The 21,126-nt window shown below is 44.8% G+C and overlaps 1 protein-coding gene across 1 annotated transcript in view; it reads left to right on the forward strand.

The window, feature by feature from the left end:
* Positions 1 to 21,126, forward strand: part of Myh13 (myosin heavy chain 13) — a 56,179-nt gene that overhangs the window by 12,021 nt on the left and 23,032 nt on the right. Inside the window, exons 11-21 of the mRNA NM_001427462.1 lie at positions 2,364 to 2,482; positions 3,552 to 3,701; positions 3,812 to 3,982; positions 4,657 to 4,966; positions 6,612 to 6,685; positions 6,788 to 6,875; positions 16,153 to 16,270; positions 17,018 to 17,141; positions 17,834 to 17,970; positions 18,417 to 18,672; positions 20,358 to 20,600. Coding sequence (NP_001414391.1) covers positions 2,364 to 2,482; positions 3,552 to 3,701; positions 3,812 to 3,982; positions 4,657 to 4,966; positions 6,612 to 6,685; positions 6,788 to 6,875; positions 16,153 to 16,270; positions 17,018 to 17,141; positions 17,834 to 17,970; positions 18,417 to 18,672; positions 20,358 to 20,600 — 1,790 coding nt within the window. The remainder of the gene's footprint in view (positions 1 to 2,363; positions 2,483 to 3,551; positions 3,702 to 3,811; positions 3,983 to 4,656; positions 4,967 to 6,611; positions 6,686 to 6,787; positions 6,876 to 16,152; positions 16,271 to 17,017; positions 17,142 to 17,833; positions 17,971 to 18,416; positions 18,673 to 20,357; positions 20,601 to 21,126) is intronic.

Genomic DNA, 21,126 nt, shown 5'->3' on the forward strand with positions numbered 1-21,126 from the left:
AGAGAGATACACACTGAGCTAAGTAAGGATACAAGAGAAATAATGTGGTGGGAACTGAGAGCTGGTCTGCTTTGGCTACAGGGGGAAGTAAGAATGTGGTAGATTTGCATTTGGCAAACTATCTAACCCACAGAGAAGGGCAATTGATGAGTCAACAGTCAGTCTATCTTAAGCAGGGAACCTTAGAGAAAATGCACCAGGGTCTTCAACAAGTGTGGATTGCATAGAAACATGTTCTGGTAGAGATCCTGGCCTTCTTCTTGCCCTGCAAATCTTGTGCCTCGGGTTTCAAACAGAAAGAACCCCCACAAAAGAGACAGTGAAGAACTTAACCTGAGGCATGAGCACCTCAGATGATAGCAATCTGAGTTATCATCGAGAGTAGTCATGCACTAGGAGCTCACTGAACACCAGGCATGCCTCCTGGGAACCCTAATGTCCCGATGCTGCCAATATCACCCCAATTCTGCAAATGACAAAACTAAAGCTTAGAGAAGCAAAAAATCCAGATCCAGGCAGTCCAGACTGGATCCAGGTAATCTGATCCTAGAGTCCAGACTCTTTGCTTCTGTAGTGTTTCATGGCTGTTGGAGGCAAGGGCAAGACCAGCAATTTGAGGGCATGGAATGAACATGGACTTACCAAGGCTAAGAGTGGCTGATGATGAATAACTAGCTGGTCCTGATCACCTAAATGGGCATGGAGTAAAGTGTTCATTTGGCATTTGATTAAGTGCTTACCAAATACTGCCCTGGATTTGAACGAACCTGTCTCCACAACCAGCAAGAAGATGAGAGTCACAGGCCGGGAAAGGTCAGCCTTGAGAAAGCATTGCTCTACCTTCCTGATGGGTTCAGCTGGCGTCAGTAAATGTCCACAGCTTACATGAATGTCTCTGCAGGCCTCACTTGGCATTGTGTAGGCTTAGAAATCAGGGAATGCCTATAACTCCCATGTCCCAGTCTGCTTTCTGTTGCTGTGATGAAAGCCACGACTAAAATCAACTTAGAGGAGGAAAGGGTTTCTTGGCATACAGGTTAGTTCACCTTTGAAGGAAGCCAACCATCAAGGCAGGAATGTGTCGGCGGGATCTGAAGTAGAGACATGGGGGAAGCCACTTGCTGGCTTTCTTCCTGGCTCGTGTTCAGCTACTTTCTGACAACTTAGGACTGTGTGCTTAACAGTATGCCATGCCATCCTCACCAATTTGCAGTCAAGCAAGTGCCCCAAGCCCCTGACCAATCTGATAAAAGCAATGCCTCGTTGGAGGCTACTGCGTCCAAGGAGTCTCTAGTTTGTGTCAAGCTGACAGAAACTAACCCTAACCAGCACACACTCTCCTAACAGCGAGTGAATGCCGCTGTGTAAACTGTGAAAGTATCTATGCACTGATGTATACTGTCCAATGTACTGTGAATTATCTCTAGATGACTTTAACATCTACTACAATGTAAATAGTCCTGCTATATTGCTCAGTGCAGATGCAATTTCATTGTTATTGTTGTCGTTTTTCAGATAGGATCTCACTAAGTAGCCCTGGCTAGTCTACAATTCACTATAAAGATCAGGGTGGTCTGAAATTAACAGAGATCCACCTATCCCTGCCTCCTAGGTACTGGGATTAAAGATGTGAGCTACTGTCGCTGACAATGCATTTTTTAAATATTACATTTATTTTGGGGGTGTGAGGGAGTTGAACACCAGGGTCCATGTAGTGAGGTCTGAGAACAACTCCCAGGATTCAGTCCTCTCCTTTCACTGTGTGAGTCCTACGACTCAAAGTCAGGTTATGAGGCCTGGCAGCCAAACCCTTACTTGCTAAGCCATCTAACAAACTCAAACTTAATTCTTTCTCTTAGCACTTTCAACTCATTTGTTGGTGGGACCCACGGGTGTTACAATGTAACTAACAGCCTTTTGGGTTTGGGGTTGTTGTCATCGTCGTCATTGTCATCGTCGTGTCGTCTTGTTTTGAGAAAGGATCTCCCTAGGTAGTCCTGACAGTCCTGGAGCTTGTTATATAGACCAGGCTGGCCTCAAACTCACAGAGGTTTGCCTGCCTCTGACTCCCATGTGCTGGGGTTAAAGGAGTGCACTACTGTGCCCAGCTGATTAATGTGTTTATGAAGTTGAAATATTAGTAGGTCAAAAATCAGTCAAGATGTATACTGTCTGGCATTTGGCTCAACAGTAGGGCATTTGCAAGCTCAAAACCTTTACTGACAAGTCCATGCCTGTTACAGAGAGGAGAATACAAAGACGTCACAGGAGGATTGAGAGACATGTTTCTGGGAGGAGCCTGGGCTAACTGGATAGCCCAGTGGCTTCTGTTTCCTGTAACACCATGTCTCCTCTGCCTTCAGTGGCTGACAAAGCTGGGTACCTGATGGGACTGAATTCTGCAGAGATGCTGAAAGGCCTGTGCTGTCCAAGAGTGAAGGTTGGAAATGAGTATGTCACCAAAGGACAGAATGTCCAGCAGGTATCGGATTCTCAGAATCCCGTTGACTGGGACGGCTTGCTTTTTTTTTTTTTAAACTGGGTATGTCTTGATTACATTTCAAATGTTATTCCTTTTCCTGGTTTCCTGTCCATCAGCCCCCTAGCCCCTCCCCTTCCCCTTCTATATGGGTGTTCCCCTCCCCGTCCACCCCCCCACTACTGTCCCCCCACAACAATCCCCTACACCAGGGGTCCAACCTTGGCAGGACCAAGGGCTTCCCCTTCCACTGGTGCCCCAACAAGGCTATTCACTGTTACATATGAAGCTGGAGCCCAGGGTTCATCCATGTATATATAGTCTTTGGGTAATGGTTTAGTCCCTGGAAGCTCTGGTTGGTTGGCACTGTTGTTCTTATGGGGTCGCAAGCCTGTTCAGCTCCTTCAGACCTTCTAACCATATCTGCAGCAGTCTTCTGGGTACATTCAGAAAGTTGTGTGAAACAGACTTGAGCACCAAGGTGGAAATTATCCTTAGATCTCAGGGGTAGCCCGAGAAATGCAGACACAGGCATGCCCACTCCTGCAATGAGGGCAGGTAACTAGGAAATGAAGGCGAGGTGGCTCTCTGACTCCTTTGCAACTGCAAATGCTATTTTCTTTGTCTCTATTGTCTTTGCTAAATAAGGTCCCTTTGCCCCTCCTGTCTGAGACCTCCCTCAGAACTCTCAACTTTACACCTCCATATTTCTACTTTCAACCTGAGATCCAGACCGGTGGCTTTTGATTCCAATTCCAAATTCTATGAAGGGATATTAGTTCATCCAATCTACATCAAGGATTCTCCACTGATTGGAACACAACAAGGGCTGGAGTCATGTTCTCAGCCATGGCTGTTAAGAAACAATGTTTTTAGAGGAATTGTTATCAGAAAAAGGAGAATATCATGAGCTAGATGTCTAATATTTAATAAGACACTGACCAATGTGAAATTGTCAACATTCAATTACTTTTGGCCACCATGATGTCAATTTCTTGCTTCAACCTAACGCAACCAGTGAGCGTGGACTAATGAATTAGTATGAATGTTAAGTGGATGGTCCTTTCTCAAGGTGACCAACTCAGTGGGCGCCCTGGCCAAAGCTGTCTACGAGAAGATGTTCCTGTGGATGGTCACCCGCATCAACCAGCAGCTGGACACCAAGCAGCCCAGGCAGTACTTCATCGGGGTCTTGGACATCGCTGGCTTTGAGATCTTTGATGTGAGCTGTTAGGGCAAATGACTGACTTATTCTGTCTGCTTAGCTCTGGTCCCAAAGTCATTCACATAGATTTTTCAGACTTAAGCTCTTTCACATTTGCACCCACCCAGTTCAACAGCCTGGAGCAGCTGTGCATCAACTTCACCAACGAGAAACTGCAACAGTTTTTCAACCACCACATGTTCGTGCTGGAGCAGGAGGAGTACAAGAAGGAAGGCATCGAGTGGGAGTTCATCGACTTCGGGATGGACCTGGCGGCCTGCATCGAGCTCATCGAGAAGGTAGGGATGCTCCTTCCTTCCTCCATGGTTGGCACCTGTCTCTGTCTGCTCATAGATGGGGATCTCTAATACCTCTCCCTTTCAGACAGCTGAATTCTTCTTTGCAAAAAAAGGTAAGCTTGGATAAAGGAAGACTCAGAAAGCACTCAGAACTGTTCTCACACCTAAGGAGGTGCCTGAGTGGTTAAAATATAAGACCACAAGCATGTCACTGGATTCTGCACATGCATGGTGGCATCTCTTACCTACTGACATGCCCCAAAATTCAAAGAGAAAAGACCAGGAGCATTGGTATTCCTAGTGGGAGGTTACTGTGAAAACAAGGAATTATGTTAACTTTTAATAAGGACTTTGATGCTGGGCCAGGGGATAGATTCCTGTAATCCCAATGCTCAGGGGTCTGAAACAGAAGGCTTATGAGTTTCAGACTAATCTACCCAGCAAGAGTCAATTCTTTGTATCTACCACTGTTTTGTACTACATCACACACACACACACACACACACACACACACACACACACACACCAGGAACCTTGACCTCATGACTCACAATCCAATGCTCTCAGCAGCACAGTGACGGCACCAAAGGATTTCTCTCTGCTTTCTCCAACCATGGAACCACTAGCATGGCTTCTCAACTGTAAAGACACCATCTCTGTCATCCTCTTTCTAGCCAATGGGCATCTTCTCCATCCTGGAAGAGGAGTGCATGTTCCCCAAGGCGACAGACACTTCCTTCAAGAACAAACTATATGACCAGCACCTGGGAAAATCCAACAACTTCCAGAAGCCCAAGCCTGCCAAAGGCAAGGCCGAGGCCCACTTCTCCCTGGTGCACTATGCAGGCACTGTGGATTACAACATCGCTGGCTGGCTGGACAAGAACAAGGACCCCCTGAATGAGACCGTGGTGGGGCTGTACCAGAAGTCCTCTCTGAAGCTCTTGTCCTTCCTCTTTTCCAACTACGCAGGAGCAGAAGCAGGTAATGTTCTTTTTCCCTCATGGAAAGCTCCGTGCACTCACTCACACCCTAAAGATGCTCATACATCAGGCAGCCCAACATGAGCTTCTCTCACATTTGCTCTTGTCTCCATTTTTCTTCGTCCTACTCCCAGTGTTCCTCTTAAAACATGAAGCCCTGTGGAGGTAAAATGGACCCTAAGTGGACAAGGTGGTCAGTAACCCATTGTTCCATGAGCTTCTTCAAATTAAGATGTAATTGAAATACAATATAATTAGTATTTAAAAATGCAGTGGGTGTGTATGTTTGTAACTCTGAGCAATCGTCACTACTATCCAATTTAAGGACATCTTATCACCCTGTAATCCATAAGCAGTCTCTCGCCGTTATAATTCAAGTTAGCCTAGAATTCAGTTCATAGCCCAGCATGTCCCAAACTTGCAATCCTCCTGCCTCAAATCCCCATATGCTAGGATGCAGGAGTGTGCTGCCATAGCCTGCCTCTATGTCTAATCATTTGGGAAACTACAGAAGTTCCCAAAGTGGATAAAGAGGAGCCGGCACCAACTTCCAGGGTTGCTAGTCCATTCACGCTCTCTTTACTAACAGGCGTGGTGCATTAAACAATTGCCCAAGATATAGTTTTAAAATACTGATCATTTAAATGCATACGTTTATTAATTTCTTCAATTTAAAATGAGTGCAAGATAATCATTTAGTAGACAACAATATAACACTATAAGAGTTAATGTCTAGTTAAATTTTGGGCTGAGAATTGTAATAAATGAGCAAAATTCGAATTTCTGAGTCCGACCCGGGCACTGTCTCTTAGGGACAATGTCACTTAGCAACAGTGTCGAGACATTATTAGAAGAATCTATGGATGGATATGGATCTTAACAAAAAAAAAGGCTTTCTGACCTTCCCTCCCTGACCCAAATATACACTCCTGCCAGCCTCATACAGAGAGGCAACGTGTCAGAGTATAAGAAAAAGAGAAGGAACATTTTCCTCAAACCTGAATCAAGATTAAGTCTCAGAGGCTAATAGGAAAGACAGTCAATCACTAAACTTAGACCAAACATCACTGACTTCAAACTGAGACAAGAAATTAGGTGGTTTCTCCCAGAAAAAAAAACTGGAACAGACTATAGAATATTTGTGAGGAAAAAATATCATTTTGTCCTTTTCAGTTTCTTCCTAATGAAGGCAGATTCCAGGATAATGAGGCCCATTCCTACGATCCCAGCACTGGGGTAGTAGAGGCAGAAGGATTGCTGCAAGTTCAAAGCCAGCCTGGGCTACATAGCAAGACCCAGGCTCAAAACCAAAAAATAAAATTATGAATAATAAAAGGGGTAAACACATGAGAGAGATTCCAATCATGAAGAAGAATGCCTCAACCCATTGGACTAAATGTCAGATTCCCCATGAAGAGGACTGTCTCTCTCTGCACCAAGACTCAGCTAAATGTCACCTCAGCCCACCCCAGCCATTAGCATAGTGATAAGGTTGAGTATTCCCATGTCTGGGCAGCTTAGGTGTGAGCTGAGAACAGCCCAACAGACTTGGGCCAATACAGCCAATACTCTTGTCACTGGGTACAGATCCTGCCCCTAGGCCCCCAGCATTGCTCCTGACCCCAGCTCTGTGTGTCTCTCTGCAGGTGACTCTACAGGAGGCAAGAAAGGCGGCAAGAAGAAGGGCTCCTCTTTCCAGACCGTGTCGGCTGTGTTCAGGGTACGTGGTTTCTCCTTTGGCACCTTCCTCTTTCACGTGTTTCTCTGCTGAGTAAAATGGTGTGCGCTGAGAGAAATGTGCTTGCTTTTATCTGTATCCCAGGAGAACTTAAACAAACTGATGACCAACCTAAGGAGCACCCATCCTCACTTCGTGCGATGCCTGATTCCCAATGAGACCAAGACTCCTGGTGAGTGACTCTCCCGGGGAGTTGTTATTTGAAGAGAACAGTTCTCACTAAAACGTGTGCAAAATTCCTAAGGTTGGGTTGGAAAGAGGAGAGGAGACGGTGGCTCAGGAAACCATTTAAAGTTCAGAACATGGGCACAAAGGTGCACACTGCCAATCCCAGAGTCCCTAAGTCTGAGCCAAAAGGTTGTAGTTTGTTATCAGCTGAGGCGGCGCGACAAGACCCTGTCTCAAAACCCAAAAGGGAAAAAGAAAAAAGAAAAGCAGGTTCGACGTATTCTTACCAAGGCAATACAGGACTATGCATGGGCCGTCTGGAGAGTGCGTCCATAGGCCTGGGAGCCAAGACAGCACGATCCCTGGCAGAACTCAACTCAAATTCCTAATGAGCTTCCGTGAGAGGCACCTGGGACAACAGAATCTAGCCTCTGCTCTGTCACTGCCTTTCAAAGTCTCCCACAGTATCCTGTCCCACCATAAGATTCTTCTGTGGAGTTTTAGAAAAGGCCTCTGTCTTGCATGGCCCCTGCCCTGATGGGACCATCACAAGATGATGGTTTTAAGTGTTCTTCCAGATGCTGTGTTCTTCTGCCTTCCTCCCTGCCCTTGACTCTCCAGGAGTTATATCCTTGACCCTGTCTTCTTGCCTCAGATCACAACAATGACATGCCCAGGGGCTCCTTTCCACGGGCTCAGGGCTGCTTTCCTCCTGTTACTCACATCAACTCATACCTATACCTTCTGTGGTAGAAGCTACTATTCTCCATATTCTACAAGTGAAGAAGTAGAGACATGTTAGATTTCAAGAAATTCCTTTTTCCAAAGTCCAGCATTTAGAAAAAAGTCCTGGCTTTTAAGAAGATAGTTTCTGCCTGCTGAGAGGAGCAGTCATTCTCCTTATCTATGGCAAAAGAGACTGGATGGATAGCTTCTCCATTAACTATGCCTGGGGTACCAACTTGACAATCAAAGTGAGTCACTGCACGTTGGTCTCTCTCAGCGCTGGTTGTACTGTTAGAGAGTCCTGGCTCCTCTTAGCACTTCTTACCCTACCCCAACCTCCTGAGGCCCTGAGCCTTACTTCCCTTCCCCTAGCTTCTTGAACTCATCTATAACCCAGCCATTTTGACTAGGATTCACTTGGTCTCTTGGCTTCTTGGTCTCTGGGTTTCCAGGGAACTCTCTTTGCCCCCTCTCTCTTCTCTTCCTCTCTCGCTCCCCAAGCTCCATGGCCCAGTTCAGTCTGCTGGCCAAGTTCAGTCTGAACCATTCCAGTTCTGTGTCTCTGCTCTCCCTCCCAGCTACAAAACATCTTCTCATCAACTCACATCTGGGAGCATCACGCCCTTATTTTTTTTTTTAAGACACGAAGGTCCCCTTTCATGCATGCAGTCAGTAAATAGCACAGTTGGGATTTGAACCTGTAGGAATCACATTCACGTATTGAAATATACTGTGTCTCATCAATATGCATGACCTTAAAGTTTTGTGCCTCTGTTCTTTTTTCTTCTTTTTTTTCCATCTTTATTAAATTGGGTATTATTTACATTTGAAATGTTATTCTCTTTCCCGGTTTCCATGCCAACATCCCCCTAACCCCTCCCCTCCCCTTCTATATGGGCTTCCCCTCCCCATCCTCCCCCCATTACCATCCTCCCTGCAAGAATACCGTTCACTGGGGCTCCAGTCTTGGCAGGACCCAGGGCTTCCCCTTCCACTGGTGCTCTTACTAGGCTATTCATTGCTACCTATGCAGTCGGAGTCCAGGGTCAGTCCATGTATAATCTTTGGGTAGTGGCTTAGTCCCTGGAAGCTCTGGTTGCTTGGCATTGTTGTTCATATGAGTTCTCAAGCCCCTTCAGCTCTTTCAGACCTTTCTCTGATTCCTTCAACGGGGTCCCGTTCTCAGTTCAGTGGTTTGCTGCTGGCATTCGCCTATGTATTTGCCGTATTCTGGCTGTGTCTCTCAGGAGAGATCTACATCCGGTTCCTGTCAGCCTTCACTTCTCTGCTTCATCCATCTTATCTAGTGGCTTATCTTTGGTGGCTGTATATGTATGGGCCACATGTGGGGCAGGCTCTGAATGGGGTGTTCCTTCAGCCTCTGTTCTAAACTGTGCCTCCCTATCCCCTCCTAAGGGTATTCTTGTTCCCCTTTTAAAGAAGGAGTGAAGCAGCCGCATTTTGGTCATCCCTCTTGAGTTTCATGTGTTCTGTGGGTAATTCAAGCATTTGGGCTAATATCCACGTATCAATGAGTGCATACCATGTGTGTTTTTCTGTGATTGGGTTACCTCACTCAGGATGATATTTTCCAGTTCCATCCATTTGCCTATGAATTTCATAAAATCATTGTTTTTGATAGCTGAGTAGTATTCCGTTGTGTATATGTACCACATTTTCTGTATCCATTCCTCTGTTGAAGGGCATCTGGGTTCTTTCCAGCTTCTGGCTATTATAAATAAGGCTGCTATGAAAATGTGGAGCATGTGTCTTTGTTATATGTTTGTTATATGGACCATCTTTTGGGTATATGTCCAAGAGAGGTATAGCTGGGTCCTCAGGTAGTGCACGTCCAATTTTCTGAGGAACCTCTAGACTGATTTCCAGAATGGTTGTATGAGTCTGCAATCCCACCAACAATGGAGGAGTGTTCCTCTTTCTCCACATCCTCACCAGCATCTGCTGTCGCCAGAGTTTTTGATCTTAGCTATTCTGACTGGTGTGAGGTGGAATCTAAAGGTTGTTTTGATTTGCATTTCCCTTATGACTAAAGATGTTGAACATTTCCTTAGGTGCTTCTCAGCCATTCGACATTCCTCAGCTGAATTCTTTGTTTAGCTCTGAACCCCATTTTTAATAGGGTTATTTGTCTCCCTGCGGTCTAACTTCGTGAGTTCTTTGTATATTTTGGATATAAGCCTATCAGTTGTAGGATTGGTAAAGATCTTTTCCTAATCTGTTGGTTGCCATTTTGTCCTAACAACAGTGTCCTTTGCCTTACAGAAGCTTTGTAGTTTTATGAGATCCCATTTGTTGATTCTTGATCTTAGAACATAAGCCATTGCTGTTTTGTTCAGGAAGTTTTCTACAGTGCCCATGTGTTTGAGATGCTTCCCCACTTTTTCTTCTATTAGTTTGAGTGCATCTGGTTTGATGTGGAGGTCCTTGATCCACTTGGACTTAAACTTTGTACAGGGTGATAAGAATGGATTGATCTGTATTCTTCTACATGCTGGCCTCCAGTTGAACCAGCACCGTTTGCTGAAAATGCTATCTTTTTTCCACTGGATGGTTTTGGCTCCTTTGTCAAAAATCAAGTGACCATAGGTGTGCGGGTTCATTTATGGGTCCTCAATTCTATTGCACTGGTCCATCTGCCTGTCCCTGTACCAATATCATACAGTTTTTATCACTATTGCTTTGTAATACTGCTTGAGTTCAGGGATAGTGATTCCCCCGGAAGTCCTTTTATGTTGAGGATAGTTTTAGCTATCTTCGATTTTTTGTTATTCCGGATGAATTTGCAAATTGTTCTGTCTAACTCTATGAAGAATTGGATTGGAATTTTGATGGGGATTGCATTGAATCTGTAGATCACTTTTAGTAAAATGGCCATTTTTACTATATTAATCCTGCCAATCCATGAGCATGGGAGATCTTTCCATCTCCTGAGATCGTCTTCAATTTCTTCCTTCAGAGGATTGAAGTTCTTATCATACAGATCTTTCACTTGCTTGGTTAAAGTCACACCGATGTATTTTATATTATTTGGGACTATTATGAAGGTTGCCATTTCCCTAATTTCTTTCTCAGCTTGTTTCTCTTTTGTGTAGAGGAAGGCTACTGATTTATTTGAGTTAATTTTATACCCAGCCACTTTGCTGAAGGTGTTTATCAGCTTTAGTAGTTCTCTGGTGGAACTTTTGGGATCACTTAAATATACTATCATATCATCTGCAAATAGTGATATTTTGACTTCCTTTCCAATCTGTATCCCTTTGATCTCCTTTTGTTGTCTGATTGCTCTGGCTAGAACTTCGAGAACTATATTGAATAAGTTGGGAGAGAGGGGCAGCATTGTCTAGTCCCCGATTTTAGTGGGATTGCTTCAAGTTTCTCTCCATTTAGTTCAATGTTAGCCATTGGTTTGCTGTATATGCCTTTTACTATGTTTAGGTATGGGCCTTGAATTCCTGTTCTGTCCAGGTCTTTTTTTTTTTTTATCTTTATTAACTTGAGTATTTCTTATTTACATTTCGATTGTTATTCCCCTTCCCGGTTTCCAGGCCAACATCCCCTAGCCCCTCCCTCTCCCTGTCTATATGGGCTTCCCCTCCCCATCCCCCCACCATTACTACCCTCCCCCCAACAATCAGGTTCACTAGGTGTTCAGTCTTGTCCAGGACTTTTATCATGAAGGAGTGTTGAATTTTTTCAAATGCTTTCTCAGCATCTAATGAAATGATCATGTGGTTTTTATCTTTCAGTTTATTTATGTAGTGGATTACATTGATGTTTTTCCATACATTAAACCATCCCTGCATGCCTGGGATGAAGCCTACTTGATCATGATGGATGATTGCTTTGATGTGATCTTGAATTTGATTTGCAAGAATTTTATTGAGTATTTTTGCATCGATATTCATAAGGGAAATTGGTCTGAAGTTCTCTTTTTTTGTTGGGTCTTTGTGTGGTTTAGGTATAAGAGTAATTGTGGCTTGATAGAAGGAATTCGGTAGGGCTCCATCTGTTTCAATTTTGTGGAATAGTTTGGATAGTATTGGTATGAGGTCTTCTATGAAGGTCTGATAGAACTCTGCACTGAACCCTTCTGAACCTAGGCTCTTTTCATTTGGGAGAATTTTAATGACTGCTTCTATTTCTTTAGGAGTTATGGGGTTGTTTAAATGGTTTATCTGTTCCTAATTTAACTTCGGTACCTGGTATCTGCCTAGGAAATTGTCCATTTCCTCCAGATTTTCAAGTTTTGTTGAATATAGGCTTTTGTAGTAGGATCTGATGATGTTTTTAATTTCCTCTGATTTTGTTGTTATGTCTCCCTTTTTATTTCTGATTTTGTTGATTTGGACACATTCTCTGTGTCCTCTGGTTAGTCTGGCTAAGAGTTTATCTATCTTGTTGATTTTCTCAAAGAACCAGGTTTTGGTTCTGTTGATTCTTTGTATAGTCCTTTTTGTTTCTACTTGGTTGATTTCAGCTCTGAGTTTGATTATTTCCTGCCTTTTACTCCTCCCTTCTTTTTTTTCTAGAGCTTTTAGGTGTGCTGTCAAGCTGCTGATATATGCTCTCTCCTGTTTCTTTCTGCAGGCACTCACAGCTATGAGTTTTCCTCTTAGCACAGCTTTCATTGTGTCCCATAAGTTTGGTATGTTGTACCTTCCTTTTCATTAAATTCTAAAAAGTCTTTAATTTCTATCTTTATTTCTTTCTTGACCAGGTATCATTGAGTAGAGCATTGTTCAACTTCCATGAATATTTGGGTGTTCTTTCCTTATTGTTATTGACCAGCTTTAGCCCGCAGTGGTCTGACAGGATGCATGGGATCATTTCTATCTTTCTGTATCTGTTGAGGCCTGTTTTGTTCCCCATTATATGGTCAATTTTGGAGAAAGTACCATGAGGTGATGAGGAGAAGGTATATCCTTTTGTTTTAGGATAGAATGTTCTATAAATATCTGTTAAGTCCATTTCATCCATAACTTCTGTTATTCGGTCTATGTCTCTGTTTAATTTCTGTTTCCATGATCTGTCCATTGATGAGAGTTGGGTGTTGAAATCTCCTACTATTATTGTGTGAGGTGCAATGTGTGCTTTGAGCTTTAGTAAGGTTTCTTTTATGTATGTAGGTGCCATTGTATTTGGAGCATAGATATTTAGAATTGAGAGTTCATCTTGATGGATTTTTTTTCCTTTGATGAATATGAAGTGTCCTTTCTTATCTTTTTTGATGACTTTTGGTTGAAAATTGATTTTATTCGATATTAGAATGGCTACCCCAGCTTGCTTCTTCAGACCATTTGCTTGGAAAGTTGTTTTCCAGCCTTTTACTCTGAGGTAGTGTCTGTCTTTGTCTCTGAGGTGTGTTTCCTGTAGGCAACAATATGCTGGGTCCTCATTACGTATCCAGTTTGTTAATCTGTGTATTTTTATTGGGGAATTGATTCCATTTTGATGGTCAGAGATAGTAAGGAATAGAGACTGTTGCTTCCTGTTATCTTCATATTTGGAGGTGAGATTATGTTTGTGTGCTTGTCTTCTCTTTGTTTTGTTGCAAAACAATTAGTTTCTTGCTTTTTCTAGGGTGTAGCTTGCCTCCTTGTGTTGGGCTTTACCATTCATTATCCTTTGTAGGGCTGGATTTGTAGAAAGATATTGTATAAATTTGGTTTTGTCATGGAATATCTTGGTTTCTCCATCTATATTAATTGAAAGTTTTGATAGATACAGTAACTTGGGCTAGCATTTGTGTTCTCTTAGGGTCTATATGACATCTGTCCAGGATCTTCTGGCTTTCATAGTCTCTGGTAAGAAGTCTGGTGTAATTTTGATAGGTCTGCTTTATATATTACTTGGCCCTTTTCCCTTACTGCTTTTAATATTCTTTCTTTGTTTTGTACATTTGGTGTTTTGACTATTATGTGATGGGAGGAGTTTCTTTTCTGGTCCAGTCTATTTTGAGTTCTGTAGGCTTCTTGTACATTTATGGGCATCTCTTTCTTTAGGTTAGGGAAGTTTTCTTCTATGATTTTGTTGAAGATATTTACTGGTCCTTTGAGTTGGGAGTCTTCACTCTCTTCTATACCTATTATCCTGTGTCCTGGATTTCCTGTATGTTTTGGGCCAGTAGCTTTTTCAGTTTTACATTACCTTTGACAGTTGTGTCAATGATCTCTATGGAATCTTCTGCTCCTGAGATTCTCTCTTCTATCTCTTGTATTCTGTTGGTGATGCTTGTATCTACGGCTCCTTGTCTCTTCCTTTGGTTTTCTATATTCAGGGTTGTCTCCCTTTGTGCTTTCTTTATTGTTTCTATTTCCATTTTCAATTCCTTCGCCTGTTTGATTGTGTTTTCCTGTAATTCTTTCAGGGATTTTTGTGTTTCTTCTCTAAGGGCTTCTACTTTTTTACTTGTGTTTTCCTGCATTTCTCTAAGGGAGTTCCTTATGTCTTTCTTAAAGTCCTCCATCATCATGATCAAATGTGATTTTAAATCTAGACCTTGCTTTTCTGGTGTGTTTGGATATTCAGTGTTTGATTTGGTGGGAGAATTGAGCTCTGATGATACCATGTAGAATTGGTTTCTTTTGCTTGGGTTCCTGCGCTTGCCTCTTGCCATCAGGTTGTCTCTGGTGCTACCTTGTTTTGCTATTTCTGACAGTGGCTTGACTGTCCTATAGGCCTGTGTGTCAGGAGTGCTGTAGACCTGTTTTCTTTCAGCCAGTTATGGGAACAGCGTGTTCTGCTTTCAGGCATGTAGTTGTTCCTGTCCCCTGGCTTTCAGCTGTCCCTGTGGGCAGGAACCAGAAGGGCCTGCCCCTACTTCTGGGTCCCTGTGTGCAAGGAGCCCTGCTGGCACTAGGTGTTTTCCTTTAGAGTCAGAAATGTGGGCAGAGAGTAGTCTCCTCTGGTTTCCCAGGCGTGTCTGCCCCTCTGAAGGTCCAGCTTTCCCTCCCATGGGATTTGGGTGCAGGGGGCTATTTGACCAAGTCCGTTCAAGTCTGGACTGTAGGGCTCCTGCAGCTTGAGTGCCCTTATCTTCCTGTGCTCAGAGGCCCTATACAGTTTCCTCTTGGGCCAGGGATGTGGGCAAAGGTGGGCAGAAGTGGCGGTCTCTCCTGCCCTGCAGTCTCAAGATTTCCCACACGTCTGGGCGATGAGCTCTCTCTCTCCCATGGGGTTTGGGAGCCTTGTGCCTCTGTTAAAATTAAAAACTCAGTGGATACTAAGAGGAGATGTGAAAATGAAAAATATAAACCACGAATATTGCATGCTATAAAATCAAGAGAAATGAATACTAATGTGTTACTAAAGAAATAAAGTTTATTTATATATTTAAACATTTCTCTAATATCACCAAGAAATAGAAATGTTGGAAATTTGCCAACAAGAATAACTCATTCTTTGATTAGGCTGGCAGAGAAATTTCAACAGTACCCTAAGACCATGAGAATCTTAAGAGTCCCTTAATGGATTTTTCTATTCAAGATAAAATGAAGCCATTAACCATCGAAAGGGAAAGGAATCAAAACCAGGAGGAAATGAGGGAGGGGGAAATGTCTGTGGTTGCCTGCACAAATCCATCTGGAATTCTGATAGAGATATTTCCTCCTCAGTCTTTACCGATCTTTCTGCAGGGAATTCCCACCCAGAGAACCTTTGGGCAGCGATGACAGTGTTCTACATCTGCACAGTATGGTGTAGCCACTAGCTGCACAAAGTCTGCCTTAAGGCGACTAAGATGAGCGCTGCTGTTAATGACTAACGTGTATCAGGTCACACAAAGATGATAATTACTGCCCTAGGTGTGGCTACAGCTCCAGTCAAGCTATGAAAACTTATAAAGCTCTCTTCAGAGCAACTGGGAACACCTGTAGACATTCTAGAAATCTCTATAAGATGAAGTCAAAGCCACAATGAGCTATGCCCCTCCCCAGCAACTTTAGAAAGCTTGCAGTGAGAAACCACCATGGCCACAGTCTCTTTTCTCTAACCCTCTAGCCAGGCTGGCTACCAAGAGCGGCCTTGGCTTCTCTGGTTCCTCTGCCCTCTAACTTTTCCACTTGACCCCCGCTTCCTGAGACAGGTGCTAAGCAGATGGCCACCAGGCCCCTACACTCAGCCTCCATCTCCTACCTTCCCTTCTGCCTCGATTTTGTTTCACCTCTGGTTTTGCAGGTTCTGCACCTAAGACATTTTCACCCTTGAGCAGAGACAGGAAGTCTCATGAGGTTGTCTACTGGGAAGTCCCAGGCCCTTTCCAAATGCCCCTGCTTTCCTCAGAGCATAGTCACCAAGGCTCTGGCAGGATAAATCTCTTATTCTCATGGCCACGGGCTGCTGGAGTCTCCCAGGAAGACTGGGGCAGTTTCCTCTGCGAGGCTTGTTATACAAGTTGCAGTCACTCCTAGAGTCCCATTTGGTGCGAGTATCAACACACTTAAATGCTGTTGATACTAACGAAGTCCATGGTGTCTCAGATCATCAAGACAAATAGTGAAAAGCCACCAATGCCCCACACCCTGCGCTTTCCCCAGGTGTGATGGACCACTACCTGGTCATGCACCAACTGCGCTGCAATGGGGTCCTGGAGGGCATCCGAATCTGCAGAAAAGGGTTCCCCAGCCGAATCCTCTATGCTGACTTCAAACAACGGTAGGTTACCTTTTCCGTATATCTATCTCCTCTGGGGACAGCTTTTATAGACACACTCCATTCAAAGTACCCTTGGTTGGCAAAATAACAAGCTTCTCAGGGTTTTCTATAAGCGTCACTTTGCCACAAGAACAAGCCCATGTCCAATGTAAGTTTTGGGATGTCCAAAGTGGTCTATTGTCACCTGTCACCTGACAGGTTAGGTCTGTCACTTTAAAAAAGGATGCCTCATCATAGGACTGATGGACACTTGGGCCCTATGATCCTTTATATAGAGATGCTCTTGTACATTAGAGCATCCCAGCAGCATCTCTAATCTCTACCCAAAGATGCTGGCTGCAAACCACAGGCCACATTTCTGTGCTGTAACCACCAAAGGCACCAGACATTACCAGGTGACACCTGGGATCCGAATCTTCCAGTTGAGACCTACTGCTCCAGAATACCTCTTTCCTTCCAGAAGTCCAGACCCCCTGAGGGGTAGTAGGACTGAGGTCTCCAAGCCACAGCTTAATTCATATCTCTTCCGGGTCAGAGAAGAGCCATTGCCTCTGAAGGCAAATTTTCTGAGCTACATGCTCAGTCCATCTTCCTCCTTCCTTCCTGCTTCTGTCTCTGGGCTCTCCCTTCTCCCAGGCTAGCAGAACAGTATTTACCTTCTTAAGAATGGAGCAGAAGGTTCTAGAAGGTCTGGTCTCAGGTACAAGACCCTGCTGAGAGGTCAGAACCACGGTCTCTTCTCCTCAGGTACCGGATCCTTAATGCCAGTGCCATCCCAGAAGGGCAGTTCATTGACAGCAAGAACGCCTCTGAGAAGCTCCTGAACTCCATTGATGTGGACCGAGAGCAGTTCCGATTCGGCCATACCAAGGTAGGAACAGGTGGCTGGAGACTCCTGCAACCCTGCAGCTAGTTTGGTGCTCAGAAGGAAGGGTCTTTCTCCTGCTGATCAACTTGAACAGCCTTGTCATGCAGCCCAGGCAGAGGAGCCCTGGGACAGTGCCTGGGGGCTCTGGTTCTGTGCTGATCTTTAAGAGGCAAGAAGCTTAAGTTAGAAAATAGAACAGCAAGCAGGGGAACCCTCATATCCTAGAGGGAGTCAGAAGAGAGACTCTCAAAGAGAAGAAAGAGACTCAGAATGCATAGAACATAGGACAGGTTCCAGGGTAGATGGCTTGAGAAGGGTAATTATAACCACAGGATTTCTGGTCACTGTGTGTGCATGCATGTGCCCTGCGCACAGCCACCCAGATATATATATCACTGTCTTGCTCCTATTCTGGGCACAATTTTGCCCTGTGGTTATTCTCTGGGTTTGTCCTGATTGCCTTTAAGTGGGCCCTGCAGAACCAGTCCAGTGGCTAATAAACCTGGAAGCTACTTTAGAGCACACTGCCTTACCAACAGCCCAAGAGGTGCAAATCTGGAGACCTGACCCACTGGAAAGTGAGGCCTGGATGAACTCTGGGTGTGGAGGATGGAACTGGGAAGAAACAGGTTCAGTCGCGAGACTGACTGAACCTCTGCTGAGGTGATAGCTGGCCTCGTCTCTTTTTAATGCAGGTGTTTTTCAAAGCTGGGCTCCTGGGGCTTTTGGAAGAGATGAGAGACGAGAAGCTGGTGACCCTAATGACACGCACACAGGCAGTGTGCAGGGGCTACCTGATGAGGGTGGAGTTCAAGAAAATGATGGAGAGGAGGTAAGGCATCTCTCCTACCCACCCTTCCTAGTCAGCGCTAGGAATCACTTCCTGCTTCGTGACTGAGTAGCCATCCTGTGCACTGGAGACAGGGAAATGAACCCCACCTTCATTCACAGATTCATGGAAAGCAGACACATGCAGAGAGAGCTTCAATACCTCACACAGTGGCGTCTTTATGGTTAGACAGAGTTAAGCCCCTGGCCTGGTTCCCATATTGGAGTTGGCATGGAGGGCTCAGCCTTCCTTCTTCTTAATCTTTTCCTGCTGCCTCCAGTGCCCTCGTTCACATAGACTCATGGGGTCTGCAAAGCTTGGGTGTGCCCCCTTCTACCCATCTGAGTTCCGATGAAGAATCTGATCTGAGATTTGTCGGGGAGGGTTTCAAATGGAAAACGAGCTAGCGAGTACTGTTGGTAATTAATCCGAGTCCTGTGGGTGCACAGGGAGGCCATCTTCTGCATCCAGTACAATGTTCGTTCCTTCATGAACGTCAAGCACTGGCCCTGGATGAACCTGTTCTTCAAGATCAAGCCCCTGCTGAAGAGTGCAGAGGCTGAGAAGGAGATGGCCACCATGAAGGAGGATTTCGAACGAGCCAAGGAAGAACTGGCTAGATCTGAGGCTCGTCGGAAGGAGCTGGAGGAGAAAATGGTCTCCCTGCTCCAGGAAAAAAACGACCTCCAGTTGCAAGTCCAGTCTGTAAGTTTCTTCTACTGGAGGGTGCAAAACAGATTCCCAGGACAGTGAAGGAGCAGGAAGGCCCCCTTAGCTCTCTATTTAAGAGGCAGTGGTGCCACCTAGTGGTCCTACCAAGTATTGCAGCACTACCCGGTCAGTAGGAGCAGGGCTGTCCTTGATTTCCCCAGACATGTTGACAGAGTAATTTTATGCTCTCTCTGGTCTTCCATAGCAAGCAAAACACCCACTCACACACATAAAATAAAAACACTTTTTAAATGTTTAAATTCACATTTTAAATGTATCAATAAAAATAAATCACTAAAATTAAATAACCCAACTGAAAACAGAAATTAATTTTCCACACATGATTTTCAACTATGATTATTCTCTGAAAACTCTTTTAGAGAATTCATTTTTACAAGAGAAATGGGGGGTATGGATGTAACCACACTCACAGGCCACAATATTCTGGTATCATAATTGCCTTCTCTCCAAGAAATGTATTTTTTCCCTTAATAAAACCCTCAGAGACTTTCCTTGCATCTCCCCTTACCTACAACCATGTGCTCTCCCTTCCTCTCACCCCTGAGTAGAGTGCTCTCCATGGCAGGGCAGCACCGCCTTCCAAGGCTCAGAGGACAGGAGTCCTAGAGCCAGCTGGGCGAGCCTCCCAGACTCCCCATTTGTTAGTGGTAGGACTTCAGCCCAGTTAGTTCTCTCGTGTGCCTTCATGTTCACATCTGAAAATGAACGTCACAACATACATACATATGACATACATACATGCATGCATACACACCATACATAATGAATGTCATAACATACATACATATGACATACATACACGCATGCATACATACCATACATAGTGAATGTCATAACACTACTCACAGTGAATGGTTGTCAAGGAATCGGAGGCCTTGACGCATGTCCAGTGCCCAGCGTGTGCTGAGGCATCGAGAGGTTCGGAGAGCACTGGCGAGGAATCTTCTCGGTCTCATTCCATCCGTTTCCCTGCACTGTGTGTCTATTGCTTTAAATGCTCTACAATGGGAAGGTGTCAGCTGCTTTAGCTTACGAACATGATTAGCCAGTCTCGGTTCCATAATCAAGATTCACTACGGTCTTCTGGGTCATGGGCCAATTCAGTCACCTAGTCGTGTGTGTGTGTGTGTGTGTGTGTGTGTGTGTGTGTGTGTGTGTGTGTGTTCCCATGTGGAAGAAGAGCAAAGAGCAAGAAGGGGAAAAGAGGGTAAGAGGGAATAAGAGAGCGTCGTGTGTGTTTTTAATCTCCTGGTTTGTTGCTGGAGGACACATGTTGCCAAGGACACATGGATGGCCCCCTTCTGTTGAATGTTAACAGGTAGCAAGTAGACGTTCAGAAACACCAATCTGTTCTGTCTAGCATGGAGGACATGGATCACGTGGTATTCGACTGAAGGAAGAGGCTTTCTTGTGTACAATGAACCTGAAACTGCATGAGTGCCTTCGCGTGAAATTACTTTGAGTGATTGGCTGTCCATGATGACGCCCTCAGTGGTTAAGAGAGCACATGGGTGACATCCGAGTAAATGCCTGTGTGCATGTACACCCAGCCTACTCCTCAGCTCGGCTTGGATGTTGGCTTTTTAGAGGGTCAGGTCCTTTCTTCCCAGGGTTTACAAATAATTGACCGGAACTCACAGTGACCCCGGCTCTTTCAGGAAACAGAGAATCTAATGGATGCGGAGGAACGGTGCGAGGGTCTCATCAAAAGCAAGATCCAACTAGAGGCAAAGGTCAAGGAGCTGAATGAGAGGCTGGAGGAGGAGGAAGAGACGAATTCTGAGCTGGTGGCCAAGAAGAGGAACCTGGAAGACAAGTGTTCTTCTCTCAAAAGAGACATCGACGACCTGGAGTTGACCCTGACTAAGGTTGAGAAGGAAAAGCATGCCACGGAGAACAAGGTGGGTGCACCTCAGGCTTTCCACCAGTCCTCACTCATCACCTAGAAGTGGGAGGCGGGAACTGGGGCCACCCTGGTCTACAGAACAAGCAGCTGCCAGTAATGACGCCTCATCCTTGAGCTCCCCTTCACAAGCTCTCTTCAACTCTGGGGCTCTTGCTAACTTGTGCATTTCCTTGACAGCAAGGATTGGATACAGGCACCCTCAAGCTTTATTAGAGGGATGTAGAGAAAGCCAGTTGGCATTACTTAGTCCAATTAGGAATCTAGTGGCTAGAGAGACAGCTTAGCAGTCAAGAGCTCTGGCTGCTCTTCTAAAGTGGTTTACAACAGTCTGTAATTCCAGTCAGGGGATTTGACGCCTTCTTCTGAACTTTATAAGCACCGCACACACATGGTATACATAGGTCCACACACGCAGACAAAACACCCATGCACATAAAACTAAAATGTCCAGGAGTAGTTGCGCATGCCTTTAATTCCAACACTCAGAAGGCAGAGGCAGGCAGATCTCTGTGAACCTGGGG

The sequence above is a fragment of the Rattus norvegicus genome, chromosome 10 (assembly GCF_036323735.1).
Source record: "Rattus norvegicus strain BN/NHsdMcwi chromosome 10, GRCr8, whole genome shotgun sequence".
NCBI lineage: Eukaryota > Metazoa > Chordata > Mammalia > Rodentia > Muridae > Rattus > Rattus norvegicus.